The 17,507-nt window shown below is 48.4% G+C and overlaps 1 protein-coding gene across 4 annotated transcripts in view; it reads right to left on the bottom strand.

Moving 5' to 3' along the window:
• The window catches only part of LOC129345951 (ultra-long-chain fatty acid omega-hydroxylase-like), a 47,776-nt gene that overhangs the window by 14,909 nt on the left and 15,360 nt on the right, over positions 1–17,507 (bottom strand). Inside the window, exons 2-5 of one of the 4 annotated variants that reach the window (XM_055003187.1) lie at positions 9,657–9,824; positions 6,837–7,059; positions 5,710–5,854; positions 2,992–3,045 (exon numbers count right to left, since the gene is read on the bottom strand). In XM_055003187.1, coding sequence (XP_054859162.1) covers positions 2,992–3,045; positions 5,710–5,854; positions 6,837–7,058 — 421 coding nt within the window. In that variant the 5' untranslated portion in view covers position 7,059; positions 9,657–9,824. The remainder of the gene's footprint in view (positions 1–2,991; positions 3,046–5,709; positions 5,855–6,836; positions 7,060–9,656; positions 9,825–17,507) is intronic. The other 3 variants (XM_055003189.1, XM_055003188.1, XM_055003190.1) reach the window with 3 other exon arrangements.

Here is a 17,507-nt window from a genome sequence, read left to right as displayed (position 1 = left end):
GAATCCTAAACAAGATGGAACATTGGTCCAGTCTGATAGAAGGCATCAGTAGAGTGAGATTTTCCAGAGAAATATGGAGATGCAAGTCTAATGGGCTAGGATAAGCTACCACTGTGGATATAGTATGATCTCTTCTAAAATAACAGATGCTGCTTATCATTTATTTACTTATTTACTTACTTATTTACTTACTGATTTATTAAATGTATAGCTCACTCTCCCTGCAGGCAGGCTCAGAGCAGACAACATCACGTATAAATACAACCACAATAAAATCACTTTAAAAGACATAAAATTCAGCAATGTATAACTCAAGGTGGCAGCCCGTATTGCTCAACCCAAGCTAGTAAATCCCATGAGATGGAACTGGTAGACAATATTAAGTGGGTCAGTGGAAAACTGGGGTGAGGAGGGGTGGTTCAATTCCCCCCAACAGAAGACCAGTAAGGGAGCTTGCCTACACTCTGACCTCAACCATATGCCTGGTGGAACATCTCTGTCTTACAGGCATGGTGGAAGGATAGCAAATCTCTCTGGGCCCTCGTTTCAATAGACAGAGAGTTCTACCAGGTTGGTGCCAGGACAGAAAAAGCCCTGGGAAAGCTTCTGCTTTCCTAATCAAAAGGTTCACAACCAGGGCTTTTTTCCAGCTGGAACACGGTGGAACAGAGTTCTGGCACCTCTTGAAAATGGTCACATGGCCGGTGGCCCCGCCCCCTGATCTCCAGACAGAGGGGAGTTTAGATCGCCCTCCACGCCACTGGAGTGGCGTGGAGGGTGATCTACACTCCCCTCTGTCTGGAGATCAGGGGGCGGGGCCACCGGCCATGTGACCATTTTCGCTGAGCCAGGTTTGATTCCCCACTCCTCCGCTTGAAGCCAGCTGGGTGACCTTGGGCTAGTCACGCCTCTATGGAGCTCTCTCAGCCCCACCCACGTCACAGGGTGATTGTTGGGGGTATAATAATGACATACTTTGTAAACCGCTCTGAGTGGGCATTAAGTTGTCCTGAAGGGCGGTATATAAATTGAATGTTGTTGTTGTTGTTGTTGAATGCTTCATTACTTTAAACAATGTTAATTGAGATTTTGAGATTGTAAGTAGGTCAACATGCCAAATTGGTACAAGCCAACTGACAAGCGTGCTGGGGGAGAGGGTAGACTATGGGCCTACAGGTTGCCCTAGATTAATTCGGACTCTGAGGCTTGAATCCAAAACCGTGAGTCTAAGCTGGGACCTTTTTCAGGGAACCCGCACACAGCAGCCTCCTCACAAGGGCTGTGGGCACAGGCTGGCGATAGAACTGTGGGATGTGATATAACTAGGTCAGGTCAGCACCAGGCCTGAACATTGACACAAGCAGGGTGCGGAGGGCACTCTAAACTCCCCTCTGTCTGGAGATCAGGGGGCGGGGCCACCGGCCATGTGACCATTTTCGCTGAGGGCGATTTAAACTTAAAAAATACTCCCCCCTTGTTCCAGCTGACCGAAAATGATGTCATTGTGCGGTCCTGAGTTCCACCACCTCTTTTCCCAGAAAAAAAACCCTGTTCACAACTGTGTATTAATTTAGTTTTGTTCCCTTCAAATTCATGCAGGCAATTAGGTTGCTCGAGTACAGTCACGCTGCACCAGCAGTAACCCAACAGGCCCTGTGGGAGAGGTGGAAGCCGCCTCCCCGAACTAGAGGCCTTCTAGGCATTGTTTAGAATCCTTCCTACAACATCTCCATCTCTAGCAACCACAGCAATCAGGTTCAAATATTTTTTCAATCTGACAGGTTTCTGGTCTGAGCCACTGTGGGCGGATCTTTACACTTCCCCATCAATTAATTACATTCTATGAACTGCTGCTGTGGTTAAATCTACCTCTTGCTTGCTTTGGAGCTAGACTCTCTGTTTCACTGTCAGTCACTTGCTCACATCTCTTCTCTAAGGGCCAAGCTAGAAGTGATGAGTGGAATGCAAGTGGAGTGCACTCGAGTGGAGTGCAAGTGGAGCACAAGTGAACAGAGAAATACATGTGAGTCTGTTCACTTGCCATTCAAATGTAACTTGTCACTTCTAGCTTGGCCCTTAGTCATATGGCAAATTTCTATGACCCCCCCCCCCACAAGACAACATTGTGAAACATCGACATAAAAATACCAGCAAATGCAAACTGCATTCTGCAACCTCAAATACATGTTCTTGACTACAAGATAAGCATGTTCCAAGATTTGTGTGTGTGCATATGTGCCATCAAGTCGCAATCAACTTATGGCGACCCCCAGCAAGGGGCTTTCAAGGTAAGTGAGAAGCAGAGGTGGTCTGCCATCGCCTTCCTCTGCAGAGTCTTCCTTGGGGGTCGCCCATCCAAGTACTGGCCCTGCTTAGCTTCCGAGATCTGACGAGTTTGGGGTATACCATGTTGCCTTCCCTCCTGTTCCAAGATTTAAAAATATTCTATTTTCAGACTTAATCTAGTTATTAAGTATCTTGGCCTTAGTGTATCCAAAATTTCAATTTTGTACTAGGTACAGGAGTAAGGTAAAGGTAAAGGTAGTCCCCTGTGCAAGCACCGAGTCATTACTGACCCATGGGGGGACGTCGCATCATGACGTTTTCTTGGCAGACTTTTGTTACGGGGTGGTTTGCCATTGCCTTCCCCAGTCATCTACGCTTTTATGGCCAGGAAACTGGGTTCTCATTTTACCGACCCCGGAAGGATGGAAGGCTGAGTCAACCTTGAGCCAGGTATTTGAACCCGGCTTCCGCTAGGATTGAACTCAGGTCATGAGCAGGGCTTGGGCTGCAGTACTGCTGCTTACCACTCTGCGCCATGGGGCTCTTAGGTACAGGAGTACCTTAACCATTTTCATGTTTACATGTGCCCTAAACATTAACATGTTGCTTGTCCCTAACAAAAGGTGAGAGAAGTCCATCTCCAGTGCAAGACCCAAAGAAGCAACTCAACTCAATGCAACCAGCCCTGCCAGGAAAATGCCGTACCAAGCCAGGGCTTCAGGAAGCCGTAGAAGAGTTCGTCCTTGGGAGCAATATCGGCTGCAAAAAAACAGAAGAACTGCATATTGATTCTCGCTTTATCAGATATGAAACCCCTTAAAATGCAAATCCCTTTAATGCCTTCATGGGGCACCTGAACTTTTGGCAAACTACATCCGAAAGCCTAGGAGGTGAAAAGATCATTTATTTATTTATATATAATCTTTATACCCTGCCCTCCCTGTGAACAGGCTCAAGGTGGCTAACAAGGAAGCATAACACATTAAAATCACCATCGATTACTTAAAAACAATGGCCGTTTCCACATGACTTACCTGTCTTCGTAATGTCCCGGTAGATCGTACAAAAAACGTGGAAGATGGCGTTTTCTCGCGCGAGATTGGCGCGATGTCACATGATGTGCAAATCTCACGTGAGGAATCGCGATCTTCCGCGTTTTTTGCAAATCTCGTGTGAGGAAACGCGATCTTCCGCATTTTTTGCATGATCTACTGGGACATTACGAAGACAGGTAAGCCGTGTGGAAACAGCCAATGTTTAAAACTCAATACAGTACAATGCAGAATACAGAATACGAACAATATGTATCATTCACAATAATTTCAAGCCCACTCTCTGTGATTAATCCAGTTCTGGTTTAATCCCATATAATAATAATTCCAGTTTGGTGTGGGGATTTGTTTGTTTGTTTAACTCTACCATCTTTCAATGGAGGTTATAAATCCCCAGGGCTTTTTTTCAGCTGAAACGCGGTGGAATGGAGTTCCGGCACCTCTTGAAAATGGTCACATGGCCAGTGGCCCTGCCCTCTGATCTCCAGACAGAGGGGAGTTTAGATTGCCCTCCACTGAGCAGCGTGGAGGGCAATCTAAACTCTATTCTGTCTGGAGATTAGGAGGAGCCATGTGACCATTTTCTCCGAGGGCAACCCACTGAGTTCCACCACCTCTTTTCCCAGAAAAAAAGCCCTGCTTAACAAATAAGGACATTAAGATAAAAGGACTATTACTTCTCATTGGTATACCTGTGATTCTCGGAGATAAAATACTATTGTTTTCCTCCTACATAAAAGTAATTATTGAAACTAATAGTAAAACTATTCTCTTGTTTTGCTTAATGCCCAAACAGTTCACGGCTCCTGGAACTAGAAATAGGCTGTATACTATTTATGTTGTTAAACTAATTGTTGTTTGTTTGTTGTAGTGTTTGGTAAAGTTTGAAAATGTTGAATAAAATTACAATTTAAAAAATTGTCCCTATGTTGAGACTCCAGTCCTGGAAAAGCTCTATATCAATATGAGATAGGATTGCCAGATACCCTGGGGCCAATCCGGGGGACAGGAGGGTGCATGAAGGGGAAACTTAAAATCGGCCCCCAAACTAGTGTTGGGGGCCAATTTTTATTAAATCAGCCCCGTGCGGTGGTCTTCACTTTCTTATCACGCCTAGGGTTCCCAGGTGCCTGCCAGTGGTGGGTAAACTCTTGGGGATTTGCCCCCTCGCCCGCTGATCGATCAGTAGGAGGTAGCAAACCCCCCTAGAGGTTGCCCACCACCAGCAGGCACCCAGGGAACACTGTCATGCCAGCTGCAGGAGTGTTCCCATGCTTTGTTTGGGGCCAAATTGGGCATCAAACAGGCTGAATTGGCCCTGTGTGGAGCATGGGAGCGCTCGCACGACCGATGCAGTGATGTCACTTCCGGAAGTGATGTCACTGCATCAGCCCTGGGGCACGTGCACACACATGCCCGACACAAGGTAAGTACCAGGTACTCTACCCTCCTAGTGGGTAGAATGACGTTATTGCAATGTTAGTCACGCCTGCAATAACGTCATTCCTAGCATGACAAGGAAGTCCCCCTAGGCCCATTTCTTGTACCTTCCCCCCTTTCCAGCTGGGTAAGTGGTAGCGGGGGGGGGGGCAGAAGTCGGGAGTGGGGGATCCCCAGCCCCACAGGGGAATGGGATGCCTAATATGAGATATAGAGTTGGATCCAGCAGTCTGTCAGCAGAAGGTCCCTTCCAAACTCAGGAACGGGTCACAGGACCCATGAAAATTAACAGCCATGCTAGTTGTGGGGGGGAGGACAAAATTTCCCTTCCTACCTCTTTCATCAGAAGAAGGGGGTGATTTGGCCCCTTTCTGTCTCCTCAGTGCAAGGCCAGGAAGGTCTGCTAGGGGAGGGGAACATGGGAACATTTCTCGATCCTTCTCCTCAGAGACTAGTGGACCCAACCTGACTCAGAGCCAAGCTACAAGAGACGCTTGACACAGGTTGGACACTTGTCAGCTTCCCTCAAGTTTTGATGGAAAATGTAGGCGTCCTGGTCTTGCAGCTTGGCTCTCCATTTAATTGAAGTTTACAGAGCGGCAGTCTATGGGAGGGAGAACATGTGGTCAGGAGGGGAGTGCAGGAGTCGGGGTCTCACCGGGCGCCCCCCTTCCCCTCTCCTGGGTGTGTGTGGGGTTTCTGTAAACTTTGATTAAATAGAGTGCCATGCTGTAAGACCAGGATGCCTACATTTCCCATCAAAACTTGAGGGAAGCTGACAAGCGTCCAACCTGTGTCAGGCGTCACTTGTAGCTTGGCTCACAGTTTCTCAAGGCCTATCTCCAGAAAATCTGAGAAGTCTGTCATGCTTGGCAAAGGGGCTTTTCAAGACTCCTGCTTCTGAGCTTGCCGCGATTCATTGCCACAGTACCTGAGGCTGTTGCAATGGGTTTGATGTAATCAGGGTGAACCACAGACAGGACTGGCAAGAAGGGCCCCAACCACATCAAAAAGGCCTGGTGAAAGGTGGCTACCAGCTTGCATACCTCGGTCAAGCCCTCCTCGTTGGGCAGAACCTGCAAGAGACGTGACAGATGCCATGAAAAGAGAAGGCTTGATGGGGAAAATAAGGGGAACGGGGGGGGGGAAGGGGGGAAAAACGATTGAAATATTGGAAATCTGGGGTCATGTTGAAAAAAACACTCCATGAAATATCTTCTCTTTTAGAACGGAATACTTTTAAAGACAAGGAGGGCATGCTGTAGACACAGGCCTTTTCTGCGTGGTTGATTTTTGCCACTTTTGGCGCCATACCTCTTTGGGTTTTCTTCTGAATTCTGGACGTTTAACTTCCCCTTCAGATTTCAATACGGAGCTGTCCAGATTTCTCTTCAGATTTTCTGCCTGCACTTATTCCCCAATGTTTTTCTTGACATAGGTTTGAGTTGGCTTTTTCAATCACACAGAATTTTCATTTTTCTTCCCAGTAGGAGGTGTGGGACCTGGCACCTGCCTTCTCTGTCTTCAGTCCAGGAAGTGATGTCATCACACAGGCCCTGGCTGCCCCGGGAGCACTTCAGTGCTCCACGGTGTTGGGGGGGATTTGGGCCCGAAGCAGCCCAGATCAGGCCCAAATAGGCCTGGAATGTGCCACTCTTGCACTCCACAGCAGCCTGATCCGTGCTGATTTGGGCCAGAATTGGCCTGGCTTGGGCCCAAATTTGCGCAGATTGGGCCAGAATCAGCCTGAAATGGGCTGCTGTAGAGCTCAGGAGCGCTCCCATGTTCCGCAGCGGCCCGATTCGAGCCTGGGTTGGGCCTGTGCTACGCTGCCTGGAGTGTGCCCCTGTGACATCCATGCCTCCCCCATCAGCCAGGTAAGCAAGAATGGCGGGTGAAGGGAGGGAGTGGTGGATTGCCTGCCCCGAGTAGGGGACTGGGAACCCTACTGGAAGCAATGGCTATTCCTCTGTCCCAAGTTTCCCTTCCCTTCCCTGAGCAAGGCTAAAACTAGCCTCCCTTCGCAAGCCAAACCACATGCCCTCTGGTGTCATTTACCATGCCCGCGTGTCTCAAGAGCCAGTTGGCATGTGGGGGTTCCGGGAAGCATCGCAGTCTCTGGCTGTTGATGTAATGGCAGCGGCAAAAAGCAAAGGCCTTCAGGAGGAGACGGAAGAGCACAACCAGAAGAGGAAACAACAGGACAGAAACAGCCGTAGTCCGGAAGAGCGTCTTGTCCAGCACCAGCGTCTCCAGTATCCAGTCTGTGAGGTGCAACATCCTGAAAGGAGAGAGAACACAGAGGGCGCATGCAGAAGGCAGTAATTGTCCTCTGCTCACTGAGAGCCAAGCTACAAGTGACGCCTGACACAGGTTGGACACTCGTCAGCTTGCCTCAAGTTTTGATGGGAAATGTAGGCATACTGGTCTTGCAGCTGTAATGGAGAGCCAAGCTGCAAGACCAGGACGCCTACACTTCCCATCAAAACTCAAGGGAAGCTGACAAGTGTCCAACCTGTGTCAGGCGTCACTTGTAGCTTGGCTCTGAGGACGGAAAGGGCTTTCAAGTTCCCCGTTTCATCTTTGCACCATCAGAACTTGAGGCCTATCTCGAGAACAAGGCAGGCACTGATGGAGGAGGCCAGCTGACGGAGCCAAAAGCAACCCCGAGCCTATAAATTTAGTCAGACTTGTTTTGTACAGCCTAGGCAACCTTGCTTCTCCTCACAAAAGTGGCAGAATGAAATCAAATGGTGTCTCTGGAGTGCGGTGGTTAAGTGGTCGTGTAGCAAGCCTCAAGGAAAATGTTTTATATTATATTGATTATTAACTAATAAGTGTTATAATATTGTTCTGATTAACTAACATTTAGAAAGATTAAATAAAATCCTTCTTCAGAGTAAAATATAGCTGTCAAGTCAGCTAGATACTGTTGGAACAGGAAACTTGTAGCCTGAGAAAAGAAGAAGTATACAGCATTGTGTATCTCAGAATAGACTGCTTGAAAGATAAAACTGATGATTTAAAAGAATTTGTCTGGATTTATGCTGCACTAAGGAAAGGTCATGTCTGGGGCAATGATCTTGATGATGAGGCTAAAATATTGTAAACTGTAATCAACTATGTACCACATGCTATGTGATGTAAGCAAGCTTGACTATTTCAGCATCTGAATTCTCTCTATTCAGGGCTCAGAGATTTTGAAGTGATATGATATCACATCTGAGCCAGCCGGCTTAATAAATTTTCCTTCTTGAAATTCTGTTTGGTTTCAAGTCCTTGGGCAAATCCCTAGTCCTGCTACAGTAGGACTGTGAGTCAGCACTTTGCTGGTTCAATTCACACGACTGCCATGAGCTGAACAGGTGGCCTTGGGGAAGCCGCTTCTCTCAGCCCCAGTTGTATTATCAGGATAATAATAACCCTAGAGATGCCATTTCCCTGGTGGGGCAGGGGATCCCTCTCTGTCACCGTCCATCCCAGCCTCACTTACCTGGCCAGCGGGGGAGGAAGGCACGGGCACGGTCCTCCCAGGCGCGCTCCTGGGGCAGTGCGACAATGTCACTGATGTTATCATGCTGCCCCGGGAGCACTCCTACACTTTGCTGTGGGCCAATTTGGGCTCCAAATGGACCAAATTCAGCCTGTTTGAGGCCCAAATTGGCCTGCTGTGAAGCAGGCGCACCCCCTGTGCCTGCACAGTGACATCACCAGAAATTACATTACTGAGCGGGCGCAGGGGGTGTGCGTGCTGTGCGTGCACAAGTGAAGAATAAGGAGGACCAGAAGGAGGTAAGAGCCAGCTCTGCCCCCTATCCCGCCGGGATGGTACAGGGGCCTGGAACCCTAATTTACATTGATTTTGTTCACCGCTCTGAGTGGGGCACTAATCTGTCCAAAAGAGTGGTACATAAGTGCAGTTATAAGTTATTGTTATTTCCCCCCAACCTTTTCATCCGGTGTTGGGGCCGGACTTAGGGAACACCCCAGGGACACCCACCCCAGAAACAAAGCTTGCAGCCCCCCATACCAGCCCTACCACCCATAACACTCACCCAAGAGAGGGCAGATGTCAGAGACACCAACAAGGGCCAAGAATGCCAAAGAAGCCCCAGGTGCAGAAAGTTCAGGCAAAGCCTCAACAACAGGAGGCAGGCTAGGTGGTGCCTCCTGGGTCCTAATGACTGCCAGTTACCCAGTCAGGGCTCCAGGGCAGCCTCTTCCCTCAGCCCAGGGGAAGAACAGCCCAGCCAGGGGGAGAAGAGATAGAGGGCAGAGGCAGCCAGCCAGCACCAACTCAAGCAGCAGGTCAAAGGCAGTAAAGGAGACACTAGGCCACACTACCACCCAGAGGCCAGCATCAGCACAGCAAACCAACAGGCAGGCTAGAAAGGGCAGGGAGTAGCCTGGAAGAGCCAGCAGCACAGCAGCCACAGGTGTGGCTGCCTAAGGTAGCCAAGGCAGCAGCTAGGTTGTTAGGGGTGGGGCTAGGAGGTAGAGGCTGGGATTGTTGAAGGGATAAAAGGGGAGTCCCCCCTACAAGCCGGGTGGAGAGTAAGGAGTTAGAGGACAAATGTGGAGAGACAGCAGTATCTTGAGAAGGCAGGGGCTGCAGTTAAAGGGGCAGGGGCTGACCCCAAACCCAGGGGCGCTGCCCACCCAGAGGGGAGAGCGTCACACTTTTTTAAAAAACTGAAAAGCAGCTGATTAAGCTGGTGAGAGTTGTGGGTGGCTCTGAAATCCTCCCCCCCCCATTTTCCTGTTCCCTCCCACAGCTGTTTTTCCTTTAGCAGAGTGAGACTGGGATGAGGCATCTGAGGGGGGAAAAGGGGGGGGAAGCAGCAGAAGGAACAATTTGGAATAGGTCCTTTCCCTCACCTGCTTTCCCTTCAAACTTGCAGTCTCGCAAGGCGGCGTTTAGTTAGAGCTGACACACCTCTCTCAAATCCTCAGATGGAGGGTTTACATTAGGGATGTGGCTGTCAACCCCAGCACACTCCCTGTGCTTCCTTCAGGCAACTCTCTCTTCAGTCAGAGCGTGTCCTGCTGGAAGACCAAAATACAAGGCATGAAGGAACCAGCAAGTGAATTTTAAAAGTTACTAATTTATTAACCAATAACAACATAACATTCAATTTATATACTGCCTTTCAGGACAACTTAACATCCACTCAGAGCGGTTCAAAAAGTGTTATTATTATCCTCATGACAATTACCCTGTGAGGTGGGTGGGGCTGAGAGAGCTCTGAGAGAGCTGTGACTGACCCAAGGTCACCCAGCTGGCTTCAAGCGGAGGAGTGGGGAATCAGACCTGGCTCTCCAGATTAGAGTCCTGCTGCTCTTAACCATTACACTAAACTGGCTCTCAGTAATAACATTTGATTTATATACTGTCTTCAGGACAATTTAATGCCCACTCAGAGCGATTTAGAAAGTATGTTATCATTATCCCCACAACAACAAACACCCTGTGAGTGGGGCTGAGAGAGCTCTGAAAGAGCTGTGACTGACCCAAGATCACCCAGCTGGCTTCAAGCAGAGGAATGGGGAATCAAACCTGGCTCTCCAGATTAGAGTCCTGCTGCTCTTGACCACTACACCATAACTCTTGAGTAAGCAAAGAACAGTTATGAAAGTAGGGCAGATGAACGTAGGATGCGCTACAATCACACACTGCAGGGCAAAACTCAGACAGAAAGAGACTTGATGGAGTGTCAGAAGCAAAATGGGGTGTGTGGGTGGTGGTGGCTGACACTGTTTCCAGTCACGTTTTGGAAAATGACATCACAGTATGATGCAAAACTCTAGACATTTCTACATCTCTATAATAAAAACTACAGAGATCTGAGAAATTGCTAGAGAGTCACACCGCACCATGTTTTCACTTCTGAGCTGGCAACCCTACCCCTGTTTCAATACCTGACTCCCTTTACATTAGATTCAGGGCTAAACTACAAGAGACTAATTACACGAGGACACTCACATGAAGGAAATCACAATGTTAACTGAGAAGCTGAGTTTTAAAAGACGGATCAGAAGGCTCTGTCAATTTCCCCTCTCTACAGAGCTGCAAAAATGGCTCCTCAGAAGGTTTGTTTATTTCCTCTTCACCTCCTAGAAGGGGAGGTGAAATGGAGACAGCCTTCTAGAGGTGAATTGGAAATTAATAAACTCTCTGAGGAGCGATCTTTGCTGGGGAAATTGACAAAGCCTGTCAGAGCATGTGGGCGCTGTGGGGCGGGGTGCTGGCATACCTGGCTGTGACTTCAAAGGGGTGTCAGGGATACTGCAGGACCACACTCTGTGGAAGGAGGGGCAGTATACATCAGTATACATCACCCAGACTCCCTCTCAGTCCACTCGCTGACCTGCTCAACCTGCTCCCGGCATCCTTCTCCATCTCCTCCTCCATCAACTTTCCTCCTCACCGCCCCAGTTTTATATATATTATATATATATTAGAATAGAAAGAAATGATAAGACCTAAAAAGGTTTTAGTGCTGTTGGGGGTCTAGGGTAAAAAGGGGAGGGAGGGTGGGAAATGTATATTTGAATTGATAAATGTAAGACAATTAGTTGAAAAAGAAACAAATGTAATATGTAATCTGTGAAATGTATGTTAACCTACCCAATAAATTTCTTTATAAAAAAAACTTTCCTCCTCACCACCTCACACGCTCTTGCTCCTCTCCACTCCATCACTCCTACACAACCCACCATGCCCTGTGGGTGGGCTTTCCTTATATCCTACCCCTCATCCCAGGCTCCACCTGCCAGGCTCCACCCCTCTTTTGCTTTCCAGCATTGTCCTGGGCTGCCTCAAGAAGTTGCAGCTGGGGTAGCTAATTTGGCTGCGTTGGACAGCTACAGCTGTGTCTCATTGGCTGGCTGTCAAGCCTCTTTGGCTGGGCTGATTGCTGAAGGCAGGCCTAGCTGTGTCTCCTTGGCTGGCTGTCCAGCTTCTCCAACAGAGTGCCTCAGGCAGCTCCACCTAGAGTTGCTTTGCTCCTGGTATCCTGTGAGCCAGGTTATTGCCTTCTTGCTGGGCTGCGGCTCTGAGCTGCTGTGGTGACTTCTCCTCCCTGCCTGGTAAGGTCTCTGCTTGGTCAGCTGCTGGCTGGCTGTCCCCGCTGCCTTTGCCCTCTCCTCTGCTCTGGTCCCCTCTGGGTTGACCCCTCTCCCTGCCTGGCCTCCTACTGGAGGGTGAGACTAGCTGGCCTCCACCTGCCCCTTCTAACCCTCTGAGGCTTGGTGCTTCTCTCCCTCCCTCCTGTGTAAGTAGGTTCAGGCCCTGGGGGTCTGCTGGGGGGCTGTCTCCCAGCTGTCTCCTGTCCTCTCCTCCTGGCAAGTTCGGGGGCAGTGCTGCAGGCCCTGGACACAGCCTTCCAATCTGTCTTTTAAGACTTAGCATCCTGGCGACCATTGCAACTCCCTTAATGTGAGCGTCCTCATGTAATTCATCTCTTGTAGTTTAGCTCTTATCCTCTTAGTTCCTTTGAAAAGCAGCCTACCGGTTGCCCAGCTCTAGGGAATGAATGGCTGGCAACCTGCTCTGGGGATCTGCGGTTTTAGGAATTGCATGTCATCACAACATAGACACTCAGGGGATTGCTAGAGTTTTTTTCAAGGGCCCGGGGAAAGGCGGTGAGGAGAAAATCAGAATTAGAGTTTTCCTTTGGGGCTAAAGGGGTTGGAAGCTACTCCCTTTTAATTTGAAAATCCTGCCTCTCTGCTAACAAGCAACCTCAATTATTGCATGGGGGGCAATTGTTCAATTGTGTGTGTGTGGGGGGGGACACTGTGTGGATGTTCAAAAGTTTGGTTTTTTGCAGGGTGGCTCCAGCCTTAAAAATGAGACCCTGGACTAAACCCTGATGTGGTTTTGGCACAAATTAAATTAATTTGAGAGGGGTAGCCATGTAAGTCCATTGACAAAACCAAAGCTTACTTTTGTGCCCTCTTAAAGATGAACAAATTTATTGTAGCACAAACCCAATCCGTCATGTATATGTGGCAATGATATCTGGCCTCACTGTCCATGAGCCCTCTACTTGCAAAAGCGGTAGGTCTTTTTGGGGTGGGTGGGGGATTTACATGTTGAATGTGTGAATATTGCTCTAGAAATTGAACCTGGCCTTTGGAACTCAGGGGATTATGGTTGTTGTGGGTTTTCCGGGCTGTATTGCCGTGGTCTTGGCATTGTAGTTCCTGACGTTTCGCCAGCAGCTGTGGCTGGCATCTTCAGAGGTTTAGCACCAAAAGACAGAGCTCTCTCAGTGTCACAGTGTGGAAAAGATGTTGGCAGGTCATTTATATCTACTCAGGAGGGGTGGGGTTGAGCTGAGTCATCCTGTAAGAGTTTCCCAGGGTGTGGAATACTAATGGAGGGAGGCTTCACTGTATCCTGAGGAGGTTCTTTTGCATATGGATTGGGGCTTGATGTGCTAATCTTCTCTGCAGGGCTATTGTCGGGTATGGAGTGTTTTGTTAGCCTGGTGTGTTTCAGAACTGGAAACCATGCTCTGTTTATTCTTAAGGTTTCTTCTTTCCTGTTGAAGTTTTGCTCATGCTTGTGAATTTCAATGGCTTCCCTGTGCAGTCTGACAAAGTAGTTGTAAGTGTTGTCCAGTATTTTGGTGTCCTGGAATAAGATACTGTGCCCTGTTTGAGTTAGGCTATGTTCAGCCACTGCTGATTTTTCAGGTTGTCCAAGTCTGCAGTGTCTTTCATGTTCTTTTATTCTTGTCTGGATGCTACGCTTTGTGGTCCCGATGTAAACTTGTCCACAGCTGCAGGGTATACGGTATACTCCTGCAGAGGTGAGGGGGTCTCTACTGTCTTTTGCTGATTGTAGCATCTGTTGTATTTTTCGGGTGGGTCTGAATACTGCTTGAAGGTTATGCTTTTTCATAAGCTTTCCCATCTGATCAGTTATTCCTTTGATATATGGCAAAAACACTTTTCCTGTAGGAGACTGTTTTTCCTTGGTTGTTTGATTCATCCAGGGGATTATATTTATCCTAACTAATGTCAGTCCCAAAATTGCTTATGATCTGTTTCAGCATTTCTTCAGCTCCATATTAGATTCTTGCTAATGCCATGTCTTTGTAAATTTGTTAATTTACCCTATGGCTTTGTTTATGGAAATATCCTTGATATTGACTGCACACTGTGTAATCCGCCTTGAGTCTCAGTGAGAAAAGCAGACTATAACTGACATAAATAACAACCACCACCACAATATTGGAAGGGGGAATTGTGAATTGTGAAGGCCATCATGCGCAAGATGTACATATTATAACGTGTCTATGCAAAGCTCAAACGCACAAGGTAAGCCCACTGACGATTCACGACAGTGTCAGTTAAATTCCTAAATAATTAAAGGTACTGTGAAATTCTCATTTATCAATTACTTCTGGCTATAATGGATATGTTAGTCTTCGAGGTGCCACAAACTCCTTCCAGGCAAGAGAGCAATTCTAACGCTGATTTAAATGCAATCTGCCAGGGATTTAAATGCAATCTGCCAATAGTAGTACAACATTTATCAACACACACCCAACAGAACCATACTCAAAGGGAACCGAACCATAGTAGCACACATCCATTCCACCAAAACCAAACTGAACTAGGGCATACTTTTGCAACTTAGTCCAGCAGAACCACTGTCATTTCCTGCAGCCGGGCTCTCAGTTCAGCCAGCGGGGAAACACCCCAGAGCAGAACCTAGCCACAAGCACAACACAATGGCATTTGCGGAGCACAGTTGCGGAGGTCCCGCCCCCCCCCCCGCCGCCGCTGCCAGCTTCAGGCTGAACTGGAAACCGCCTGTGGGGCGGTGTCAGGATATAGCCTTCAGCTGGTGCCTACCCACACCATTCCTTCTCACCCCACTCCTCTCCCAGCCCTTCACTAGGAACATTTAAATTTTAACAGCAACAACATTTAACAACATCAAACAAAGACAACACACTCCTCGGCAGCATAGCTTAGAGCCTTGCTACAAGTGACATTTTACACGTGAAGGATAAAGGATCGTTTTCGCAAGTCTTTCTGGGAACTGAAGTTCCTCTCCCCTAACCCTTTTTCTTCTGTTCCTTCCCCTTGCTGCTTGAAGAGACAGAGAAAGCCTGCGGCAACAGCAACTTTTGCAAATCGTTCCTCCAGTCACAAGCCTGCTCTCAATGATCTTTGGGGCAGGCAGCTGCAACTTTCTCAGCTTTCTCCGGAGCATTCCCCCCCCCCCAACAAGACGATTTGCAAAAGCTGATGTTGCCGTAGGCTCTCTCTGTCTCTTCAGGCAGCTATTCTAACAGAGAGGGGAAGGAACAGAAGGAAAAGGGGTGGGGGAGAGGAACTTCAGTTCCCAGAAAGACTTGCGAAAACGATCCTTTATCCTTCACGTGTAAAATGTCACTTGTAGCAAGGCTCTTAGTTTGGCTGCTTCTCTAGGCTTCCTGCTGTGTTTGTGCGCGGGTCCCTAACCTAACTCTAACCCATCTCTCCCTCCAGCGGTAATCAATATTTCTAGGACCTGTTTACTTAATTTTCAGAATAAATTTGTGCCCACAGGGGCTGGGACAGTTTTGGATCCCCCCCCCGTTTGAGGGGAGGGGACAAATTGCAGGGTGCATTCCCTTTGCCACTGAGTCCCACCCTCCTACTGCTGGATTTCTACTTCCAAGTTTATTTTAGGGGAGAGCGCGATTCCCCAGGTCCTACACTCGCAGAGGATGCAGGCCACAAGTTGGGCTCACCTCATTCACTCTGGAAGTCCACTCTTGAGAAATCGGAGAGCCAAGAGTTGACCTTCAGGAAGACCAACTGCTCGACTCTCCATGGGAGAAGGCGAGAGCGATGTGGGCTGACAATGTCGCCCGCGTTAAGAAAATACGCGCTCGCTCTCCACGCTCGTCGGAGGGCATGAGAGGAGCCGCTGCGCCTTGAGGGAGAGGTCCGGCCAGACCACCTCCTCCTTGGCCCAGTAGCTCAGCGGATCGAGGGACAGCACCTCGCAGGGCTCCGCAAGGTAGTCCCTGACCATTGTCTCTGCCGAATCCTGTCTCACACGACTCGTGATACCAGAGGGGCTGATGTCCCCATGGACATCCCGGGAGCGTGCTCAGAAGGGGCGTGAGAGGGACCCTCAGGGCAGGGTCCACCACCCGTCCCGTCTGATGACCTATTACCACAAAAAATGCCCAGCCTGTCTGCAACGGTGCCAGAGATGGGCAGGGAAACCCTAGTGAAGGGAGAACTAATGGGCAGCCTATTTATATGAATAAAAATTGAACAGACCCTTACCTAACTCTCACTAAATCTTTTCCTACAAAAGCCTATTAAATGGCGAAAACGACTCTAGGTTCCCTAACAATTTACTTTAGAGGGCAAATAGTCAATGAATGACAGAAGCCTACCACTAGCCTACCTTACTAAACCACTATTTAAAACTAAGCGCTCTCAGAAACCCAAAGTGTGCTACCCAAACACTGCTATAACACCACAACCCCCCAACCAACAAAACAATAACAGCAGTAAACAACCAACTGTAAATCTCCAACACCAACTAGTAAAGAAACACCAACTCCAGAGTCTAAACACCAACTGTAAAATTTGCCAACAACCAACCTCAAACACTAACTGTAAAACTAGCCAACAGAGCCCCCCAAATTAAGCAAAGAAAGCAGAAAACCAGAACTCCCAGGCAAGCGCCCCCATCCCCGTCAGTCCCACTCACACTTCCCTAGTGCGCGCGTGCACACACACTGCAGATGTTTTTCCCTAAGAAGCGAAAAAGAAAACACTCAGGCCCACCCACTTAAGCCAAGCCAAGTCAAGCCAAGCCATCCCCCCTGAGGCAAGCAGCCCAGCTCAGGCCCACTCACACCTCTGCAACACACAGAGAAGCCCCCCCCCCCAAATAAGAACTAGAACAACCAGAAGAACTAGAACCAACAGTAACTTTAAAACAGGGACAGCAGCTGAAAACAGCAGTTAACAACTATAAAGCACTAAATAGCCCCCAAATAGCCCCCCCACCAAGACCAAGAAAAACAGCCCCCAGCAGAAAACTAGATAATACCCCCCAACAGTTCCCCAACAATAACAGCCCCCAACAATAACTTGAAAACAGCACCCCAAGAACTTTGAAAAACAGACCCCCCCCAACAGTAACTTAAAAAAAAACAAATACACAGACAGACAATCACAGTGATTTTTTAAAAAAAGGTTCAAAAAGGGAAAGCACTCAAACCCACCAAGCCAGTCCCCCCCAAAACACAAATACCTCTTCACACACACACTCACTCACTCAAGGCCTCAACAAGGGATAATAAAAATTAAGGAAAAATTAAAATCAAATCTGAATCAAATTCCCTTCCCCCCACCCATCAAGACAAATGATCAACCCCCTCCCCTCAAAAAGAAAACCCAGTGAGTCACTGACCCTCCTACTAGTCTCCTGAAGTCCAGCAGTGAGTCAGGCAGGCAGGCAGGCAGGGAGTCCTCCAGGTGAAGTCCAGTCTAATCCTCCACAAGTCCAGCCAAAATGGAGACAGAGAGTCTACCAGCAGCAGTGGAAGTCTCTCAAAGTCTCTCTAGGCCAGGAACAGAATGGAAGCTGGCCCAAAGGCAACCCTCTAATTTAAATCCCCTGCTGCATCTCCTTCCAGACAATCTATTGGCTGGAAGGAGGATGCAACAATGGGCTTGGACACCCCTAACTCCCCC

Source organism: Eublepharis macularius, chromosome 19 (assembly GCF_028583425.1).
Source record: "Eublepharis macularius isolate TG4126 chromosome 19, MPM_Emac_v1.0, whole genome shotgun sequence".
Lineage (NCBI taxonomy): Eukaryota > Metazoa > Chordata > Lepidosauria > Squamata > Eublepharidae > Eublepharis > Eublepharis macularius.
This window is presented reverse-complemented; position numbering and strand designations above follow the sequence as displayed.